This window comes from Lissotriton helveticus, chromosome 9, assembly GCF_964261635.1.
Source record: "Lissotriton helveticus chromosome 9, aLisHel1.1, whole genome shotgun sequence".
Lineage (NCBI taxonomy): Eukaryota > Metazoa > Chordata > Amphibia > Caudata > Salamandridae > Lissotriton > Lissotriton helveticus.
The window spans coordinates 254431845-254454505 of NC_136070.1; the positions used below are offsets into that span (position 1 = coordinate 254431845).

Below are 22661 nucleotides of genomic sequence, written 5' to 3' on the forward strand. Positions count from 1 at the left end.
TCTCTTATAGGGATAAAACATTACTGCTTGTCTATCAGATTGTTCAGTAATCTTGGATCCTTCTCAGAGTTGAAATGGTGAGTCGCTATGCCATCATAGGGTCTCCTGCTGGGTATTGCAGTCATTTTTGTTGTTTTTTTAAACCCAGAGAAGCCAATTAACCGACTCAAACATATTTAGAATCATTCAGCCAAAACGGTGGTGGATCTGCTATTTAGCCTACTTCTTCACCATAAGCTTGCTACATACGGAAGCCATCTTCAATTTTGCACGGAATAACCAGCAAAGCACATGAAATGGGCAGAAGATTATCTTCACGCAGGACTACTCCAAGCCAACGGTGGATACTAGAAAGGGCTTCCTATCCTTACGGGACAAACTGAGGAAGAACAACATTCAGTTCTCGTTTGCGGGCCCCGCAAAATTCAGTATAAATGACAGAGTATGCTCCCAGCTCTTCGACAACCCAAAGAGCTTGCCAGATACCTAGACGGCCCGTCAACACAAGAAATGGAGATTTCTCAACCAGGCACCAGCAAAAGCAGAGCGTCACCAGAGTTGGGGGGGGGGGGGGGAATGAAGCGTAACCTGCACATAGACTCATAAGGAACCACTGTAACAACTTGATCTGTCTCATTAGTTATTACAGCTTCAGCAATCACCCACTACTGGAGCAAAGCTGCATGAGACTCGCGTAGACTCGTAAAGAAATACTGTAACAATGCAATCCACCTCATTAGTTGCCTCAGCTTCGACAAGCATGTTCTAACTACCTCATAGACCCATAAAGATATAGCATGTTACCACAAAAACATTAATGTAGCCTCACCGAAGACCCCGCATAACGGGGTGCAACCGGTTCATCACCTCTGCCTTGACAGCCAACAACCGACAGCTCCCAGCCCTCGAGTTAACGAAGAGGAGAGCACTCTCTAGGCTAGGGGAACAAAGGCTCATCCCTGCCTTGATCCTGACACGACCCTGAGCAAGGTCTTACACCCACACCCTACTACATCAACACCATCCACCTCAGGGAGACCTCTGCAATCTTCCACAATGCAGCTCCACAACAGGCACTGAAAAAGCAATACTGCTACAGCGACATCATCTATCTCAGGGGAAGACCTGCAGTACTACTACATCAACATTTTCTACCTCAGGGGGGACCTCGGCAATCTACCACACCGTGGAATCCACAACAGACACTGGAAAATCAGGAGGGCAGCCACCACAGTCCACATATTTGATGTCAGTCATTGAAAGCAAGACAATCACCATATCCTTTTTACTATAAAGACACATGGGCGATGAAAAATGGTGGGGGGAGGGGGCACTAACACAGACTGTACACGGTAAAAAAAGCCGTAAATACAGACTGTCTTGGGATCATAGAAACACAGAACTAATAACTAACATCTCCCAGTGAGACTGGTCGGCGACCCTGTTGTCGCATGCTCAGCATACGATGTTTCTGGGATGTGGGGGGGGGGGGGTCACTTAATCCTTTCCTTTCTTCTTTTTTCTCTGTCTTCCTTTCTTTTCTCACCTCTTTACTCTCATGGTTCTCAACGAGAAGGTTCAACCAGACACCCATAACCACTAGCAGAACGAGTCCTAACCCTGTGGCTAACGCAAGGCATACAGCAGCCCTTCCATACATGACCGCGACGTGAGAGGGGAGGAGATAAAGCAGCGATCAAGAGCTGGGGACGCAGACTAGGCTTACCAGACACGACACACCTTAGATAATGGCCGCACTAACAATCTTAATTTGGCTGCTGACCTAAAGATAGTATCCCTCAGTGTCAAAGGGCTCAAACACCCTATTAAACGCAAGAAGATACTAGATTACCTCGCTAAAACCAAAGGAGACTCGGTCCTGATACAAGAAACCAAACTATCCCTGGGAGATGTCAGGCTAGTGAAAGGTAACTGGATCTCACAGGTAGCGAGCTCATCGGCAGAGGGAAGAAGCGGGGGTAATCACACTGGTATCTAAAAGGTCCAACCTAACTCTGGAATCGCAGTACCACAACGAAGCAGGTAGACTTTTGATAACACGCTTGAGAAGGGGGGAGGAGCTAAAACTCGTAGCTAACATATACTGCCCAAACACAGACGACCCCACCTTCTGGAAAGATGTGGCGCACAAGCTCGATAGCCTCTCGCAGAACGACCTCGCGGTGGTGGCGGGAGGCTTTAATATGCCTCTGGATCATATATTGGATTGACAGTCACCTTGCCAATATCAGCCCACAAGTGCACACACTACACTAAAGAATATATGCTCCAAATTCAACCTCAAAGATCCATGGCGGCTCCATCACCCGGACCCTAGGGATTTCACATTCTACTCTAACCTAGACAACTCGTAAAGCAGGATTGATTACATATTAATCACAGGCCCTCACACACACACACACACACACACACACCTAATAGAACATTCTGACATAGCCCCTAGGTTAGTGTCAGACCACTCTTGTATGAGCCTAAAGCTGGGTGGATGCCACAATGAAGACATCCCCTGAAGGTGGCAGTTTAACACCGACGTCCTAGCCGCCCCCTAGAACAAGGAAAAAATTGAGGAGGCCATAAGGAAATACCTTGGACACAATGATTCACCGGGGGTTAGCGCCACCACCCTATGGGACGCATAATAATAGAAATTAAAGGCAAGATAAACAAAAACACAAACTTACAACTAATCCGGCTCGAGCAGGACATCAAAAGCATAGAAACAGCGCATACAAGGGCCTCTCACGATAACAAACTCCTAACGACCTAACTAGAAAAAGGTACAAATACAAAAACATCCTGAGTGAGAGAGCTGGACTGTGGTTTAACAAATACAAAGCCATTAACCTCAGCAAAGCAAATAAAGTGGGGAAACTACTAGCCTCCTACCTGAATCATAAACGTAACCAATTCACCTTCTCATTCATTACAGACCCACACAACAAAACCCACACAAGGACATCCTCAAGACCTACCAAGAGTTTTACCAGGAACTCTATAAAAATGACCAGATCATGGATCTGGAGGCGTGCACAGAATACTTGAACATACTTGGCCTCCCACAGTTAACCAGCGCAGAAGTGCAGAGATTAGGGCAAGAAATTAGCATTGCAGAGATTGAAATGGCGGTAAAGTCTATGAAGGATAACGAAGCACCAGGCCTAGATGGGTACACAGCCACCTTTTACAAGTCTTTTCTAGAGCAACTAAAACCTACCATGAAGAAGGTGTTCAATCACTGTTCGGAGAATGGGTTGGTATCGCAATTCATGTCCAAAGCCAACATAATAGTAATTCCAAAGGAAGGTAAGGGTAAGTTGGTACCCAAGAACTATAGACCCATATCCCTAATCAATGTGGACTGCAAAATCTATGCAAAAATCCTAGCAACCAGACTAACTCCCATCCTACCCAACTTAATAAGCAACACCCAAGTAGGTTTCCTGAGAACCTGTATGTCCAACGACAATACCAGACTCCTCTGCCACATACTAGAGCACACTGAAAAGAAAACAGAGACAGCTGTAGCTATCACCCTTGACGCAGAGAAGGCCTTTGCTAGAGTATCATTTAGGGTAAGGGTATATCCGGAAGGTGATGGTGTTGTACGGGGACCCAGGAGCACGCATTGTCGTTAATGGGGCACTCTCCGATCCATTTACGCTACAACGCGGCACTAGACCGGGCTGTCCGCTGTCTCCCTCACTCTTCCTGCTGGCATTAGAACCCCTGATCAGCGACATCAAAGCAAACACGAAAATAAAGGGGTAAAAAATAAGAACGTTGAAATAAAATTGACCGCATACGCGGATGACATTCTATTTGAAGCGGAGTAACCATAGACCTCAATTGAGGCCCTGATAGACACCATAGAGATATACTCAGGCCACTCCGGATATAAGCTCAACAGGGACAAATCAGAATGCAAACCCCTGAACATCCACTGCACTTGAGACACCCTAGGGGGCTCAGGCCTGGCCTGGCAAACAGGGTTTGTCAAATATCTAGGGATACACTTTGGCAACGACCTCATGAGCACTCTAGACCACAATGAGAAAATCCGATCACTTCTGGGCTCTCATGGGATGCATGATGTATGGGGGGCTAAAAACCCTTTGGATTCCGGATTTATATACTTTTCTAATCCTGCTAAAAAATACACGAAGTTAGACTATTTCCTGATCTCATCTTCTGAGTTACCTAAAGTTGACATACTAAAGTTGACATACTCAAACTTCCTAAAGTGGTCTCTGACCATAACCCACTAATTCTATCATATAATATAGGTCAGAGGGAAAGAAAAAGTAACTCTTGGTCCTTCGATAAAAAGCTCCTTAGTGATAATAGATTTCTAGATCATTTGAAAAAAATGGGTCCCACAATTCTTCGCAGCAAATAGGTATAGCGCGTCTAGAAACATGGTTTGGGAAACCTTTAAGGCGGCATTGAGGGGTGAAACTATTAGCTGCTCTGCAAGATTAAGAAAGGAAGATAGAAATAAGATCGAGGGTTTAATGAAAGAGTTAGTAAAAGTAGTAGAGCAACATACGAAGGATATAGTCAAAGGGGTCAATACCACTGTAAGTCAGGAAGCTTTATTGACAATCAAAGCCACACTCCAGAAAGAGGTAACTATAAAAGCCACAGGAGAATATCAGTCAAATAGGGTTAAAAGATACGAGACTAGTGAGCAGGCAGGGAGAGCGCTTGCCCTCAGGTTAAGGCAGGAAAAAGCAAGAAATACTATTTTATATATAGAAGAGGACGAGATCAGGTATACAGAAAGCAAGGACATTCTGAGAGTATTTGAGAAATTTTATCAGCAGCTATATGAGCAGGAAGAACCTACTAAAAAACCAGGGGAAGGAATACGAGATCGGGGCCCCTATCTAGAGGAGTCAGTAAAAAAAAAAATTGGATGAGGAAATTACAGTATTCGAAGTAACATTGGCATTACGGGAATTAGCCTCTGGTAAAGCTTCAGGTCCCGATGGGATTCCTTTAGAAGTATATAAAATAATAGAAACCGAAATCACTCCGCTTCTGGTAGATTTGTTTAATGGGGTCATGTGTACAGGATTAACACCTGCCTCTTGGAAAGAGACAAATATAGCAATTTTCCATAAAAAGGGGAAAACAGCGGAGAAGGCAGGATCCTACCGACCCATTTCACTAATAAATTCCGATACCAAGTTGCACTAAAAAATTCTGGCAAAGAGGTTGGGCAGGGTCATTGGCGGTCTCGTATCCCCATGGCAGCATGGGTTTGTCCCCGGTCGGGGTACAACTGAGCATACTTGTAGGGCGATATCTTTATTTGACGCCCAGGCTGCCGTGGGGGGGGGGGGCATCGCCATGATCCTGCTCGACGCAGAGAAGGCTTTTGATCGCGTGGACTAGAGCTTTCTCTGGGCCATCTTCGAAGCGAGGGGATTTGGTCCCAATATTATAGGTGCCCTTAAAGCCATGTATGTAGAACCGACAGCTAAGGTGACAGCAATGGGCGAAAAATCTGGGGTTATACATATAAAAAGAGGAACTCGGCAAGGATGTCCCTGCTCCCCTATCCTATTTGCGTTGTATATTGATCCCCTCATTCAGGGTATCCTTGACTGCCCAGAGATAGCTCCAGTGATATGCAACGGTAACTCAAGTAAAATATTGGCCTACGCTGACGACCTTGCAGTGTTAACAAATAACCCACAACAAACTCTTCCTTTCTTGATTCAGATGGCTAAACTGTTTGGGGAAGAGTCAGGCTATCTTTTAAATGAAACTAAAACGCAGGCCATTTGCTCCAAAAATATCGCCAAAACTGATTATAGATTTGTCGACTCTGCTCTTTACCTAGGGGGTGAAAATCAATGCCAATGTGGAGAAAATTGTAAGCGAGAACTATCTGCCGCTCATTAAGAATATTGAGAAAGAATTAAAAAGAATAGATGTGCTACACCTCTCATTAATAGGAAGGGTGAATGCAGTAAAAATGTCCATGTTCCCCAGAGTTCTTTACTTATTCCGGGCCATCCCTTTACTAATAGAGGACAGGATTATGAAACAACTCGAATCTATGTTTATCAGATTTGTATGGCAATATGGAAGGGTAAGGCGATCCACAAACTTAATGGCACTACCTAGAGAAAGGGGCGGGATGGGATTACAGAATTTAAAGTTATATCACTGGTCCTGCCTGTTAACCCAAATGACTATTTTATTTCAATTTACATCTTTATCTGATATAGCATTTGGATCTGTAGATCAACAGTGTCCTCCCCAGATATATAGAATGTTATTGGGCGAAAAGGCTACAAACTTATTTCAGTGTGAATTGGAACGAAGCTTTTATAAAAAAAACAGGATTGAAGACACTGCTTGGAGCATGGCAGGCTTGGAAAGCAATTATGAAAATCTTCAATATCCCGAAAGTTAATTCTTATTTGCAACTGTACAACTCGTCTCTTTCCCCAACTAAAAAATGATAGTAATTTGCTGATGTGGAAAAGGTTGGGGCTTAGATCCCTGGGAGATGTGATGGAAGGAAGTGAAATCCTGGTGTTTGAAATCTTGCAGGAAAGATTTGGTATTCCAGATAGTCAATGGCTGGTATATGGTCAAGTTACCAGGGCAATTAAGGCAGCCAGGCCTCGGATTCCATGTACCGCAGATTTCCCAATGATTGAGCTATTAAATAGAGGTTGTAGGAAGATTAAGATTTTATACAATTGTTTATTGGATCAAACCCCGGATGATATTGAGAAGGTTGAGTCCAATTGGACGACAAAATTGGGAGATTCTGATGTCGATTTGGATCTTGCTCTCTTATTGAATAAAAAAATATTCCGGGCATCAAATCTTCGCGCACAACACTACAAGACTATTTTTAATCTGTATCATACACCCGCGAAGATATTTGCCTGGGGTATAAGCGAAAATGATAATTGTCATAGATGTAATGAAAGTCAGGCTGACATTATACATATGTTTTCTTCCTGCAAACAGTTAGATAGTGTTAAAAAAGAGATAACGAAATTTATGGAGGGGCTGCTAGGTCAGTCCATCGACCTATCCCCTACCTTAATTTTACTTGGTATAGATTCCAAGTTGGGTCTGGGGGACGCTGAAAGAGATCTAATGTTTTATCTGTTGCTGTACTTAGAATTCTAATTTCTGCGGCGTGGAAAGATACGAACCCTCCATCCTTTCATATGTGGCTTTCAAGATTTTTAGGAATTCATAACATAGAATCTTGCCTCTATGAATATAAAGGCAAGAGGGAGCGTAAGAAGGGTATACGCCTGTGGGCTCCTGTAACTAATTGGAGAATAGATAGAAATGGTTAAAAGATGCTCGCCTTTAATTAATTGAAACTGTTTTCTATTCCTATATATATATATATATATATATATATATATATATATATATATATATTTATTCTCCTCGCTCCCCCTAATAAACTTCTTTTAGAAAATACATGTAAATATATCAAATGTATATCAATGTTCTTATCATGTATGTAATAATTTATGAAATTTGTCCTTATATGTACCTTCTTTCTTGAAAGAAAAAAAAAGAGAAAATCCTGCTAGGAGAAATAAAGAAACTCTTGGAGGCCTGGTCCCCGAATTTTATAACTTGTTGGGGAATGTCGAAACGATCAAAATGATGATCACTCCAACTACCTGATCAGTATGCTTCCACGTCTGCTCACAGATGACTTCCACCGTAAAGCAGATAACCTGATTACTAAATTCTTATGGCGTGGGAAGAAGGCACGTATTAGCATCACAAAGCTAAGACTGGAGAAAAAACTGGGAGGGGTTAATTTAGCAGACTTTAGAACCTTTGAAACTGCATTTCTAGCAAAACAAGGGGCCTACTGGATCTCACCTCCCCGCGGTTACACACCGGTATGGCTACAAGTCGAGAGAACCATACTGAACAATTTAGACCCAATGGCACTATTAACAGCTAATAAGCATCTTCATTCCTCCAGCTCCATTTTTAAAAACACAAAAATTGCCCTTCTAAAAATAGACAAAAAAATGAGGTACAGCATAAAAGACTCGAAATGGGAGTCGCTGTGGGGTAATAACAAGATCAGATACAAGGGGAAATCCGTAGTCCTCGACACCTGGATAAAGAAAGGTATCTCCCACCCAGCCCAACTAGAGGAAAGGGGGTACCCCACCACATTTGCCCTACTGAAATCTAGACATAACCTAACAGACATCAAATTCTAAAATTTCCTGAAAATCAAAACAGCCCTATCCAAAGTCAAACTATCACCTACCCAACTGTCAATTCCACAATATTTGTCAAAGATAAACAGGCTAGGTCATCAGGTATCACAACGCTATAACATCCTGTGCCCAAAATCCACCAAACTTAATGACAAGACAACTAACTATTGGTTAAAACAAGGCAAAATCTCGGTTGATGAGCAAGAACTGGCTACACTATGGTCCTCTCCCTCACGTAATAAAATCACCCCGGTCTTAGCACAAACAAAATTCTGGCTACTCCACAAGGCCTTTTGGACCCCCGCCAGATTATTTACACTAGGCCTCAGTGAAGATGAGCTATGCTGGAACTGTAGCAAGGAAAAAGTGGACCCAGCACATCTTATCTACTATTGCCCATCGCTCAAATCATTCTGGGAGAAAATCTTTGGGTTCATAAATAAGGTACTGGCCTGCACTTGTTACAGCTGAATTTTCCTCCCTCGCCACCGCGTTTATAACCACAGGTCTAAGATCAGATCATGACAAAGACCTATTTGACCTGCTTCTCACCGCTGCAGTGAAAATGGTCCTGGCCAACTGGAAGGACACAGCTAAGACCTCGTACAAAGGCTGGCTCAACTGGGTGACGTACCTCAGAGGCGCGTACACCATTGCGCTGCAGGACTCTGGAGGCAAGCAACCCGGGGGATGTGGAAGTCCCTCGACACGTATCTAGACTCATACGAACCCCCTTGAATCCATTCCGGCTCCCACCAGGGGCCGAAGAGGCACCGGGGGGGGCCTTGATGGAATGCCACTCCGGCCACAGGTTAACTAGTGGGGTGTCAGATGACTATAACCCCAATTAGACTCACTGCTACAGAGCCTCTCTCATATCCTCCTTTCACCCCTTTATTTCCTGTCACTTTCTTTCTATCATCCTGTGCCTAATTTCTCTGCAAGACATGTAGAGGGGATTAGCTCAACATATATCTCATGTACCTGTAATCCCTGTAATACATTTTCGTTTGGCTTACCCCGTGATAGAAATGCTAATGTATCTGTTAATAAAAAAAATCAATAAAATGCTTTGAAATTTAAAAAAAAAAAAAAAAGTTTGGTGTACATGCATACATTTTTTTATCCCGGAGATCCTAAGTACTGAACCAGCCTTCTGTCTGTGTTCCCCAGCAGGTCTGTGATGTCTGTTCAGGCCAGTATTTCATGTTTTTGTCCTTTCAAATGGAAATCATTTGAAAGTAGTACCATGACGATTGTATTGTTGAAGCTTGGTTTGCCCCCTTGGTCAAGAAAGACTTCAGCTCACAAACTCTTTTAGAAGAGACTAAACACACATCTTTATTGGCAGATGTTTATGGTGTGGGAAACTGACCTTTTTACCTAAACCCTTGAGAGAGTGTGGGCTGACTACCTGATAACTCTATGTAATATGAGATTACTATGCGTCTTCACGCTCCCTGATAGTATGCGAAGTGTACAAGAGCGTATTTTGTTAGCATTAGGTAGGTTACCTATGTTGGTGTCCCTGTATGCATTTTTATTCCCTAAAGTCAAGTGTGCTTCATAGGGTTAGTGGTAATCGCAGTCCGCTGTCTCCATTCTTTCTGTGTGTCCTTCTGCATTACCTCTTAGATTCCTCTTCCACACTCTGGAATTGCCAAATTTACTGGGTGGAATTATCATAATCGGGGGCATAAAGGATCTTTTGTTGCACAGGGCTAAACCCATATGAGTTACAGCTGGTCAGAATGCGGTCTAGCCAGAGCAACGATTGTATCATGACTGTGGCATCTAGAAATGCCAAGGTGCACAACCCTCACAGGTCGCCATGGACTGCCTGCGCAGTCCTCGCACCCCATGATTTGCTAGTGCAACAGAAAGGACCTGAGAGATTCTTCAAGGAGTGAGTCGCTGTCTCACCTGAATAACGTTGCCATGGAGTCGTTGCCCACTGGGAAGAAAATTCCCTCTGCATAGATCAAGGGATGCGGAAAGGTGTGACGGCAGCACAACACCTTAGCCCGCCAGGGCTGAGTCACTGCACCTATTGTGTGAAAGTTTCTTATTCGGCAACCTTGAAGGCGTGAGGCTGATATGACTATAACATGGTTCCTTCAGTTGGTGACCGTCACTGATGTGAGTCCCTGCATTCAGAGCTTGATGGCGTTGTATCCCATCTCTTGTGCAGAAATGAGGCTTTGTGTGACTCCCCTGCCCCACGAGTGATAGCCCATCATCGTTCTAATTTCGGTCTGATTTCCCTGTTTAAATTGGTTTTAATCCTTCATTATTATCACACAGTGGGCACGGTTTTTAACACCCCATCCTCTTCCCTCCCCCACCCATGCACCCGGTTCACCCCGTTGCCGTCCCTTCACTGTTTCACCCCTGCCGACACACACCAACAAAACCACCATCGGCGTGTGGTAGCTAAGCTATCGGTGATTTAGGTGCACTGGGGGAGGTCCGAAGATGTTTGTGTTCCGGGTAAGTCACTGCTCTGCCAGGGCCTGATCCGTGAAAGGCCCCCACTGCTGCCTCATTTAATTTGCTAGCGCAATTCCAACCTCAAACCGCTATCTAGCTCTCCAAAGCACCCAGGACAGTGACGCCCACCCTCAGGACCACGAGTCATCTGAAACCAAGACCTCTTCAGGTCCCACTAAGCGACTATGGATCCTTCCCATCATCCTGAAGAATTTAGCCACCCACAAGGTCCTCGTGGAGCTACTAAAGGAACACTTCACCTCCCCCTTCATCATCAAGCCCCGGCAGGACCACGCCAAGATCATGCTCACCACACCATAGGACTACAGGAGTGTGACCAGCATGCTCACAGATCAGAAAATGGAGTATCACACCTTTTCATAGACCACCGCAAAAGCCCAGCGCTTTGTAATACGGGGACTCCCAGCAAACGCATCCCTTGGGCACATCACTCAGGACTTATCGGAACTTTGACTTCCAGTGAAAAACATAACACAGATTGCCTCTCCAGCGGACAAGAACAAGAAATTTCCCCTCTGTGTTGTAACCCTGTTGGCAAGGCATGATGGGAAGCCAGCAGACCTCTCAGCAGTCACACGGCTCTGCAGCTGCACAGTCACCACAGAAGCGCCTAGAGGGAAACGAGGACCCGTCATGTCCTACAACGGCCAGCGCTCCTCTGCTTTCTGCCATCAGAAGCCAAAGTGCGTACGGTGTGTAGGCGAGCACACCTCTAACCAATGCACAAGGAACCGGGAAACTGAACCAGCAATATGTGCCAACTGCACAGGACCACATCCAGCAAGCTAACGCGACTGTCCCTACCTGCACAAGGCAAAGAAGGATGGACCGCGCAAAGCCCCCCCAACCACAAAAGACTTCCCTACACTCAACAACAACGGACCAGAAACAAAGGAAGACACCGGATGCCAACTGGCAATCCAACCAACAGCCATAGCAACACGCGCGTGGATGGAAGAACATACGCCGAAGCAGCCGGACCCAAACAGGACAGCCCACCACCAACAACTGCCCCAGCACCATCCTGTGAAATAGGCTCAGCCATCAACTGGCAGGAAATCATCTCGAAGATTGCGAAAACAGTTGCAGACATGAATACCCACCCTGTGGTGACAATGGTGGCGAATCTTATCGCCGGACTTTTCCACGGTGAAGAAAACACCCGCAATGGCAGCAAAATCTAAAGGAAACTCCCTCTTCTTGATGTGGAATGTTAACAGCATTCAGAAGAAAACTGCAGAACTCCTGCACCTGATGGAAACCATGGATGTGAGTATAGCGCTTATCTCCGAGATCCACCTCCAAGGAAACCAGAAGCTCAACATAGCAAACCACAGGGTGTACCGCACAGATCACACCACTGGAGCCAAGGGCGGAGGAACAGAGGTGATTGTCAGCACAAAAGTGAAGCACCATGAGATCTCACTACCACCAGTGGGGAGTATTGAAGCAACTGGCATACAGATCTAGACATCTGCAGGCCCCCTACGGCTGATTTCCGCCTACTCAACCCCAGGCAAGCTAAGCCCAAAGGACTTGGATGCTTTACTGGACCCCAGCATCCCAACATTAATTGGAGGCGACCTTAATGCCAAGCACCAGTGCTGTAACTCTCGCACGGTAAACAGAAAAGGACAAGCCCTACTTGCCCACTCAAAGAAGGAGGACGTTGTAGTGGCTGGCCCGACTCAACCAACACACTATCCAGGCTCTGCACTGCATAAACCGGATGTTCTGGGCATCGGGTTCATGAAGAATCTCTCCCAGTCTATGGAAACCTTAACAGCGCTGGCGTCCGACCACAACCCAGTGTTGATCACAGTTGGAGACGTACTTGAAGACCAGCAACAGGGCACCAGGCACAACTTCAAGAAGGCGGACTGGAGCCTATACAAGAGAAGCCTGGGGGAGACACTGGCCCCTGGCCCCCTGCGCGGCATTGAAGACATTGACCAGGTGGTTAACTACTGCACAGCTGCAGTCCACACTGCTATTGAGCGCAGCGTTCCTGAGCAGAAACTCCAACTATGCTCTATCTACGACCTCCCGAAGGGCATCAAGCAGTCGATAGCTGACTAGAACAGAGCCCGGAGAGAGTGGCAAAGGAATCGCACCCCTGACCTGCTGAAGAAGTACAATGAGCTGACAAGACGGCTGATGCTGCAAATAATATGAAGGTAAACACCCAGGCTATCAGTTGAACAAAAACCAGCTATGTACTCAACTGCATAATTCCCAAAATTAGAAACCTAAACCATAACACAGACAAACATGATGATATCAAAAATAGTATTTTTTAATAAAAACAAAGATAAATCTATACAATGTGAACCAAATCCAACAGCCACAGTAACTGTAGAAAGGACATGTATCACTGTCCCTCTAACATGTTTTAAATTTATGTTTTCTCAATATAATAAATACATCATCGTTTTATCAACAATCCATTATAACTGTATATTCACATTGTATAGATTTATCTTTGTTTTTTATTAAAAAATACTATTTTTGATATCATCATGTTTGTCTGTGTTATGGTTTAGGTTTCTAATTTTGGGAATTATGCAGTTGAGTACATAGCTGGTTTTTGTTCAACTGATAGCCTGGGTGTTTACCTTCATATTGTATGTTTTCCCTGACCCAGGATTCTTATCCTTACCAGGGGGCCCTTGTTACTTCACAAAATATGATGCTGCAAATAAGCCAGCACAGAGGTGAAAAATGGGAAGCAGCTACAGCTAACTTGAAGGACTGAGACAACTCTCTCTGGAGAATGACCCGACGCTTGACTGGGAAGAAGGAACCAAACCCACCGATACAAGGGAAGACTCACTTGGCATGCAGCAACCGGGACAAGGCTGATGTTTTCGCTGACACACTGGAGGCCTCCTTCAGGCCTAACAAGGCAAGCAAACTGGCAAAAGAAGTCGAGCAAGAGGTCACTAAGCACCACCGGGAGCACCCACCAGAAACAGAAGCTGCAATCATTGAGGAATGCTCAATGGGTGAATTACTGGCCCTGGTAAAGACACTAAAAAACGGCAAGGCACCAGGAAAGGACAGAATAGCCAACCAAGCCATCAAGATGCTCCTAGATACTGCAGTGGACCATCTCGCTGAGATATTCAACGTGTGTATGCAGCACCAGTATTCCCCTAACGCCTGGAAAGAAGCAAGAGTCGTATTCCCCAAGGCTGGGAAACCCCTACGAGATCCTGCAAATTACCGCCCCATAAGTCTGTAATCTGGCCTATCAAAGCTCTTCGAAAAAGTTATCCTTGCCTGTCTCGTGGACTTTGCGACAAGCGAAAACCTCCTCGCCAAAGAACAGTTTGGGTTCCGGAAAGACCACTCAACCAACCACCAACTCCTCAGAGTTGTGGACATCATTAGCCATGGATTCAACATCAACAAGTCTACTGGAGTAGTCTTTCTGGATGTAGCCAAAGCATTCGACCGAGGATGGCATGAGGGACTGCTTTACAAACGTATCAAGCTCAAGTTTCCAAACTACCTGGTTAAGCTGCTGTCAAGCTACTTGTCAAAACTGACCTTTTACGTGGCGGTACGAGAAGAATGCTCAACACCACGCCCAATTCTTGCTGGAGTTCCTCAGGGATCAATCCTAGGACCATTCCTCTTCAACATATTCACAAACGACATCCCCACGGTTCTAAAGAAGACTGATCTTGCTCTTTACGCCGATGATGTTGTAGTCTTCTCCCAATCCTTTAGCGACAAAGAAGTGGCTAAGAACCTGGAGACATTGCTCTGCAGACTCTCCGAATGGTACAGCGACTGGCAGATCCCCCTGAACACAAGCAAAACCACAGCAACATTATTCACCAGGAGGCTGAACAGGAAACATCCACAGATCCTCCTCAATGGGGCTGAGATCAAATGGGAAAACAGCAGCTCCAACCTGGGGGTGACTCTGGACTCTAAACTCAGCTGGAGAAACCACATAGAGAAGACCTGCCAGAAAGCAGCAACCAAACTGGCTGCATTATACACACTCCTGAAGACCACGTCGAGGCCCATGCAGAGCAAGGCGCGAGCAATCACCGCAATAATTCGACCAACTATGACATACGCTTCACCAGTTTGGAGTGGCTGCCGCCCGCAGCTTCGGAAAGACCTACAGAAACTACAGAGCAAGGCCTTTTGGATTGCAGCAGGTGCTCCTATGTTCACAAGAACAGCAGACTTCCACAGAGACCTAGGCGTTGAGATGTTGGACGACCATCTCTGCAAACTCAACAGGACATTCTACAAAGGACTGGATCAAAAAGAATACCCACTGATCAAGAAACTTGCAGACATTTCTACAAACCCATTTGACCGCTACCCGCGGCCCATCGAAGCGCTAATCTTGTGAAACTGAAGCAGCAACACAGCATTCAAAAACTCATCACTGCCCGACGGCAACCGCCCTGGCAGGCACCCGAAACTCATCACTGTCAGAAGGCAACCGCCCCAGCAGCCATCAAAAGCTAATCACCGCCAGAAGACATTTGACAGACGAAAACAAGACTCTGTGATAAAACTTGCTCACACTTCTGCAAAACAAATTGCCCGCAACCCATGGCCTATCACAGCGCTGACCTTGTGATACAACCTCAACTGTGACAAAGCATCAAACATCAATAAGACAACCTAAACAGCGACTAAAAAACTCAAAATTAATGTGGAGTAATGAGGCTACAGCCTCGGTATCCAAAAACTCACCACTGTCCGAAGGTATCTGACAGACGAAAACAAGACACAGATGGGTGCCAAATTTTTCTCCGCCCAGGGTGCTGTCTTAACAAAGTCCGGCTCTGGCGGGAAGTGACAGTCAGTAATGATAACAGGTCATGGGGCAAACATCTTCCTGGGGCCAAAAAGTATGGTTTGTGATGTGACCAAAGGCTGCGCATGTGCCATCAGAGGTAGGGGTAAGAGGTAGAATGGTTGTAAGTCAGGTGTTAGGGAAGCGAAACGTACCCGGAGGTAACAGTGAGTTTTGGGGTTACTTTGAGGGTTTCATTCTGTACTGTCCTCTAAATTAAGCTGTCCTCTCTAGAAGTTTCACAGATTTGACAATACTGTGTAATGTTCTGAGTCGCTATCCCAACATGCACCCTGGGTTGAGCTTTGATTGCTTGCTGTTACTACCTTTAGCAAGTCGAGTGTACAAAGGAAGTAACCAGTGTTTGAAATTGAAGAGCAGGTACTCTGCCTCAAAAAAAAAAAGTGCTGGTACTCCATACCGGACAGTACCGGCCCATTTCAAGCACTGGAAGTAACCATTATTGGATTGGAATGCAGTTGGTTCGTAGGCCTTACAATCTCCCTATGCCTTTTAGCCTCTTATCGTAAACATTGGAAGTGCTTAGAAACCGTTTCTGTTGAGTTATCGAGTGCCGTAAAAGTTCTTGACAAAGTTTCCCCAACAAAGTGTGCAATTCACTGAGATGGGCAGACACAACACTCAACCTCCCCCATTAACGCCTTAACCGCGGCTGCAATTCCGCCACGGTGCTGGCGTTCTATCGAGTGGGCGGGGCTGCGACGGCCGTTGACCGTTCGCAGCACTGGGGAGGGAGTGCTGCGGGGCGGCGGGAGCGCATGGAAGGGGTTAAATATGGGACAGTGAGAAAGTTTTAGCTATGATACTATTAAGAGTTGATGTTTAATCCTGCTTAACCACTTTAATAAAATATGATGGCAACGAAATCACTTTCTGCACATGTTTCTTTGATGCTTTTTGTAGCAGAGATAGAAAAAACGTAAATCAAACTAACCACTGCTAATAAGTATGTGATAAGAAAACAGGATTGTAACTAAGCAACCAATTGATTTTACCAACGAGGGAGATAATATCTAGTCTCCTAGTTCACTTACTAAAATATGATGTAGTGAGAGAGTTAAAATCTTGTAACAAAAAGTCCCTGGCACAGGACGAGAATCAGTGAACTGAAGCATCGAGTAAAAGTGACAGACAATAGTATAAGTGCAACATTGTCAACAAATCTGTGAGAAATTGGCACAGAGTGACAAATATGCGAGAGAGAGAGTACATGGAGCAAGAGGCTGATGTTCATGGGGCCATACGAGCTGTGTCCACACGGCCTTACAGTTGTGCTTGTCGGTATCATCATGGTAGCTTCGATAATGCTGATCACCTTTGTTTTCATTCAGAGACTCCGTGAGATCGGCGATGGAACGGAATTTCTGCGACTGCAAGTGGAAGGTGGTGGCTGCTCTGGATTCCAATACAAATTTTCCTTGGACGCAGTGATCAACCCTGACGATCGGTAAGAGTTCACCCACTGCCTGGGTGTGGGGCATGGGTTGCAGCTACGGCTAGGAGTGGATTGATATCACAATGGCTGTGCTATCTTACTACTTGGCACAAGGAACAACTAGTTGTTGCTTGGCAACCTAATAGTTCACAGTAGTACCCGCAAAGGGGACTGGCTCATTGCCACTATTATAGACGCAGCTGGTTTGTAGGGCAGTCTCTTCCACTCTGAATATTAGAATACATAGTGTCGGTTTTAGTTAAGCCCGTTGCTTAGGATTGGTTCTTGTCTATCTCTCTTCCTTGTTCTTAATTTTATGGCTTTCCTCCCTTTTCCTATGTTTTTGCCTCACACAGAGCAGGTTGGTTTTACCGTGTTTTGATTGGATGGCAGGTTTCCGTCCACTGCATTGCAGTGCATATGGCAGACTGTTTTCTCTCACTCTTTATTGCTACCTGTTTTCATCAGAAGCTCCCACACCTCTCGTTATTAAAATATACAACCCCTAATGCACCCACTTGGCCCCTCGGCATCTTAGCACTCTGACCTTTTTATCAGTGAGTGGCTTTTTTAAACTATTGTCAGATTGCCACCCTTGAGTGGGCATGTGGGGTGACCGTCTTTGAATTATTTTTTCTTATACCATATGAAAATCCATTCGGAGATGGCCATCAAAGAGGCGTGCATCTACAGCAGCTATCTTTGAATACATTTTCTTAAAGCAACAAGAACATTCATACAAATATGGCTTCCACTCGTGTACACATGTTGGCCATCTAGGGGGCAAAATAAGCATTGGCAAACCTATAGGTTTCATCTGCGAGACCTATTGGCTTTGCCAGTGTTTGTTGGATTAGGAATGTGTGTCAGCTGCAGCCTGAAATGGGACATACTATTGCTGGGGCCCTGGAGCACATCTAATACCTGAGGGATAGACTAATGCAGAGCTATTGTCTGACAGTATGGAATAACTCCGCATTGCTCCCTGATAATCATGCGTGATATGAGACCAATCCACTTTCTGACTGAACATTGCTCATAACCACTGCTTGATGTTGAGCCGTGGAATGCATCTACTATCTGACCAATGGGTCATGGCAGAAAGCTATTTTCTGGGGGTAAAAAGGCCTTGTTTTAGCTAGGAGGATCAAACGACATGCAACCAATTCCCTGACGCAGGTCATAAAATACAACTACTTCCTGGAACCTGCACATGATGCTTAGCAATGCCTTTGTGCGGAGCATGTCTCCGCCTGACTATGAACTTGTTTGAACTGAGGCGTTTTTACCCCGTACGATTACAGATTCAAGATTGAAGATTGGACTTTTAAAAGGAACATGAGGTATCGATGATATAATAGAAAAGGATTGTTTGAAACTAGTATATGGAGCAACAGAGAGAAGAGGCTCTACACTAATTGTCGAATACGCATTTATAAAGTTTAAAGGCTTCGATCGGTCTAAGTTCCCCTTAAACATTGGGTGCAGAAAGCATAGTAGTTAGAGTACACTTTCCATTAAGCTGGATGTCCTACTGTGAGGGAGGTCTGTCTATACCACGAGAGTGTTTCTGTGAGGCGATACTTGCCTATTACATTGAAAGATACCAGGAACATAGAAAAGATTCGGATTTGGGAGATATCGTCTCTTGTCCTGAAGAAGGTGGCGGTCAAACACTAGCATCCACCGAAACGTGTCGATGCTCACTAAGAGAGACACATTTTAGACTGTGAGGACATTTTGTGTGACAAATAAGTCAAGTGTATACAAAGAATTAATTGTTATACAAATGATCTTTGTCAGATGATTTTGCCTATGACAAGAAAGAATTTTCTTGCAGGTTCTCCCAATATTGTACTAAATTGTTTGCTTTTTACATTTCTTCTGTGTTATAAGATGCATATTGTGTTTTTATTTTTGATGTGAGGTTTTTAATATTGTATGGAAAATATTTTCTATGTGTGACCACATGCTTGGTGATTTTTAATAAAATATTTGTATATATAATTTTTGAGCACTTGACCCTATGATGGTGGGGGTGTTATGTTCTGGTGATATGTTTATTTGGTTTAGTGTATGAGTTTGGGTGTTTTGATTTAACCAAAGGGGACTCTTTTTATGATTGACATCTAGGGGTCAAAACAAGCATTGGCAAACCTATAGGTTTTATCTGCGAGACCTATTGGCTTTGCTAGTGTTTGTTGGATTAGGAATGTGTGTCAGCTGCAGCCTGAAATGGGGCATATCATTGCTTTGGCCCTGGAGCACATCTAATACCTGAGGGATTGACTAGTGCGCAGCTATTGTCTGACAGTATGGAATAACTCAGCGTTGCTACCTGATAATTATGCGTGAGATGAGACCAATCCACTTTCTGATTGAGCATTGCTCATAAACACTGCTTCATGTTGACCTGTGGAATGCTTCTACTATCTGACCAATGGGCCTTGGCAGAAAGTTGTTTTCTGGGGGTGAAAAGGCCTTGTTTTAGCTAGGAGGATCAAACGACATGCAACCAGTTAATACAACTACTTCCTGGGACCTGCACATGATGCTTAGCGATGCCTTTGTGCAGAGCATGTCTCCGCCTCCGCCTGACTATGGAATACATCCACTGCATTGTGACCAGTGCTGCCTGGTGCCCTTTCATTATGAGTAGAGCACCGTACTTACTTGCGTAGGAAGGATTAGCTTCTAAGATCCGTTCTTAAACACATGGCTATGTCTCCATCTCCCTTCTCTTGCCACGTGGTTCCGATTGCTTTCTTCTGTTTTAATCAGAGTAGTGCCTTGTGTTTGGTATACAAATTTCGGTTTCACCTTCGTGCTTTTCCATTTTCAGGGTCTTCGGTCCAGATGACGCACGACTGGTGGTAGACTCGGACAGTCTGGACTTCGTGAAAGGCTGCATGGTAGATTTCAGCCAAGAGCTGATTCGAAGCTCCTTCCAAGTGGTGAACAATCCTCAGGCTGAACAGGGCTGCTCCTGTGGGACTTCATTCTCCATCAAACTCTGAAGCAGCCATCCTACTATTCCCATACTAAGTCTGTCCTAAAACTCCGTATTGCTCTCCTCTGTGCTTCAACACACTGAAATTATATTTCTCTTAAAAATCTCAATTTCCCTTTGAGCTTACCCTCCCCATCTTCCTGGAGTACACTCCTTCCCTCCCATGATTTCACCCTCCCTCGCCGTCCCATTTCCAACCTCAGATACTCTTTCTCGCACTTCCTGTGAGTGGGAAAGCTCTTCGATCCTCGATCATTTGTAAACATCCACGTTTCTAAGAAATGCTTCATACTCAGCAATATTTTTCCATTAGCCCTGGAAAGTACTGATATCCAGTGTGACGTATTCCATAACTACATCCTCCCTCATCCCCCTGCCCCTCAGCTAGCTATACCCACATCAGACACTGCCAGGGAAAAGGGGATCACTCATCCCAGCAGAGCCTTTGTCAAGACCATAGTATTCCGCGTCTTGGCAACTCCCAGCCTAGAGGCCTACTGTGACAATCTTTGTTTCAGTGATTAACTCACGCTGGATGCATGTTAATAATTAAGTTATTCTGTGTTAAAATGTTAATGCTAAAGTGCAAGTTTTATCTTTCATATGGTATATGTATATACTGTGTGGCTGCATGTTTGTACGTTTAAAATGCTAAAGAAAACCCTTACACTGCTGCACAGCTTGAGTAGAGGTCTTCCTCCTTCCCCATTTGCTGTCGGCTTTCCGTTGAGTGGTGTATCAGACCTCAGACATCTCCAATAAATACCTTTCCCCTCTCCATAATTCCTACTTCTATAATTTATTTGTTGTTTCCCACCTCCCCTATGCTTCACTTCTTCTCCCCAAGGCAGCCCACAATGTTGCAGAATCCTTGTTCTCCAGACTTCTGTCCTGGTCCTCACCATTCTCTCCTGAAACTTCTTATGTTTAATAATAGTAATGATTATACAGTGCACGCCACACACTGAATTGTCACTTATCACATCAATAAGAAGTGTCTGCACCATTATACTTTTTCCTCCCAAACAATTGTTATATACACTTGCCTTTCTGTACATCACACCCCTGCTGCATTGCCGTAGTTTTCTTCATTGCTTTTACTGTCACTGTGGCCGCTACCTTAATTTAATGAATGTTCGTTAGCCTTCACTTCTCAACTTTCTAACCTCTTCTCTTCATTCTCACCAAATCCTCGTCCTACTCCAGTCATGCAGTTCACCTCCTATCCTACACCTCTATTCCTCAAGTAACTCCTTCTTCTACTGTTGCTGCAGTTTTATCTCCTCCCTGTGACGACTCTTGTCGTCACTTTATCACTGAGGTGTCACACAGTTTGTTTTTTATTATGACTGTTGTGCTGCTGAAGGTTCCCCCTCACAGTGACTATTAGCCTCTTCCATGTTTTTGAGGTAGCTTGATTCTTTTCCTTACAATGACTTCAGAAGTTACACTGTGACTCATACCTTCTTGTCACAGCTGCTGAGGTCTTGTTCTCAACATTTTTCTTCCCATTTAGACTTGGCATTGTCTTCTCTACTGTCCCTACCTTCTTTCTCTTCCTTTGGCATGAAGAATCCCAACTTCTTTATGCTTGCGGCTTTCTCCCATTGACTCCTTGCTCTCTCAGTTGTGAAATTCTTGTGTCCTCACTTGCTTCCTTCTGTAGCACTATTCTTTAAAAGTGTAAAAACTGACAGCCCAGTATATCTTGGTGGCCATAGTGTAGTTACATCACTATTTATTTATTCATCAAAGCAGTCTGTGTATCTACATATATCAGCTAGACTGTGTGGATCTGTAGTACACTTTCAAGCCAGCAAGCTTCTGTAGCCATCCTGATGACATCCTCTGAACCAGAATCAGAACCAAGTAAGCCCTCTCTCACTGCTTTCTTTTCTTTCCTTTAGCATTGTTTTTCCACCATTTGCTCCCTTCTCTCCAAAGTTCTCCTTTTAATTTTCAGTATGCATATACACCCAATCCTTTCATCCCTCACCTCCGTTACAAAAGCAGGTTTATATAGTAAGATGCAAAAAAACTGCTCTTAGGAATAGGCGCAGGTATTTAGACCTCATGCCTAAAACTCACATCTCTGATCTGATATGACTGTGTACTAACAGAAGCCGGTCCCTTAAATACTCAGACTGATGCCCTGATATAGCAGTGGGCCAACAAATGTAGGCCTGTATGATGTGCCCTTAATAACCAGAACTATGATGTGGTGTAGCAGTGTGTGTGACCTCAAATTGGAGTAGTGGACACAAACTGAGCATGTTCTGCTGCCTCAATACTCATATGTGGTCTGTCGATGTTTCTTGATGTGAAAATTGTATATATTGTATTATTTAAAAGCAGTTTATTTTTTAAAAATAAATCTTTGTATGTTGTCGTTATTCTGGCAGCTTTTTGGCTCCATTTTCTGCTTTCCAACTGCATAACTTTCTTTTTTGTGGCGTGTGAATTGATAAAAAGAGCTTTTTCACATTAGTTATCACTAATGGCTTTGCAGTGATGAATCTGTTTGCAATCTGAACGGCCTACTACATCAGCCTTCCTCAGAAATCCACGTCTTAATCTCACTTATCCTGCAGAATG

The 22661-nt window shown here is 44.5% G+C and overlaps 1 protein-coding gene across 1 annotated transcript in view; it reads left to right on the forward strand.

Annotated features, from left to right (window-relative positions):
• Window positions 1-22459, forward strand: part of ISCA2 (iron-sulfur cluster assembly 2) — a 36753-nt gene extending 14294 nt beyond the window's left edge. Inside the window, exons 3-4 of the mRNA XM_078659888.1 lie at window positions 16953-17068; window positions 19899-22459. Coding sequence (XP_078516014.1) covers window positions 16953-17068; window positions 19899-20073 — 291 coding nt within the window. The 3' untranslated portion in view covers window positions 20074-22459. The remainder of the gene's footprint in view (window positions 1-16952; window positions 17069-19898) is intronic.
• The last annotated feature ends 202 nt before the right edge of the window (window positions 22460-22661 follow it).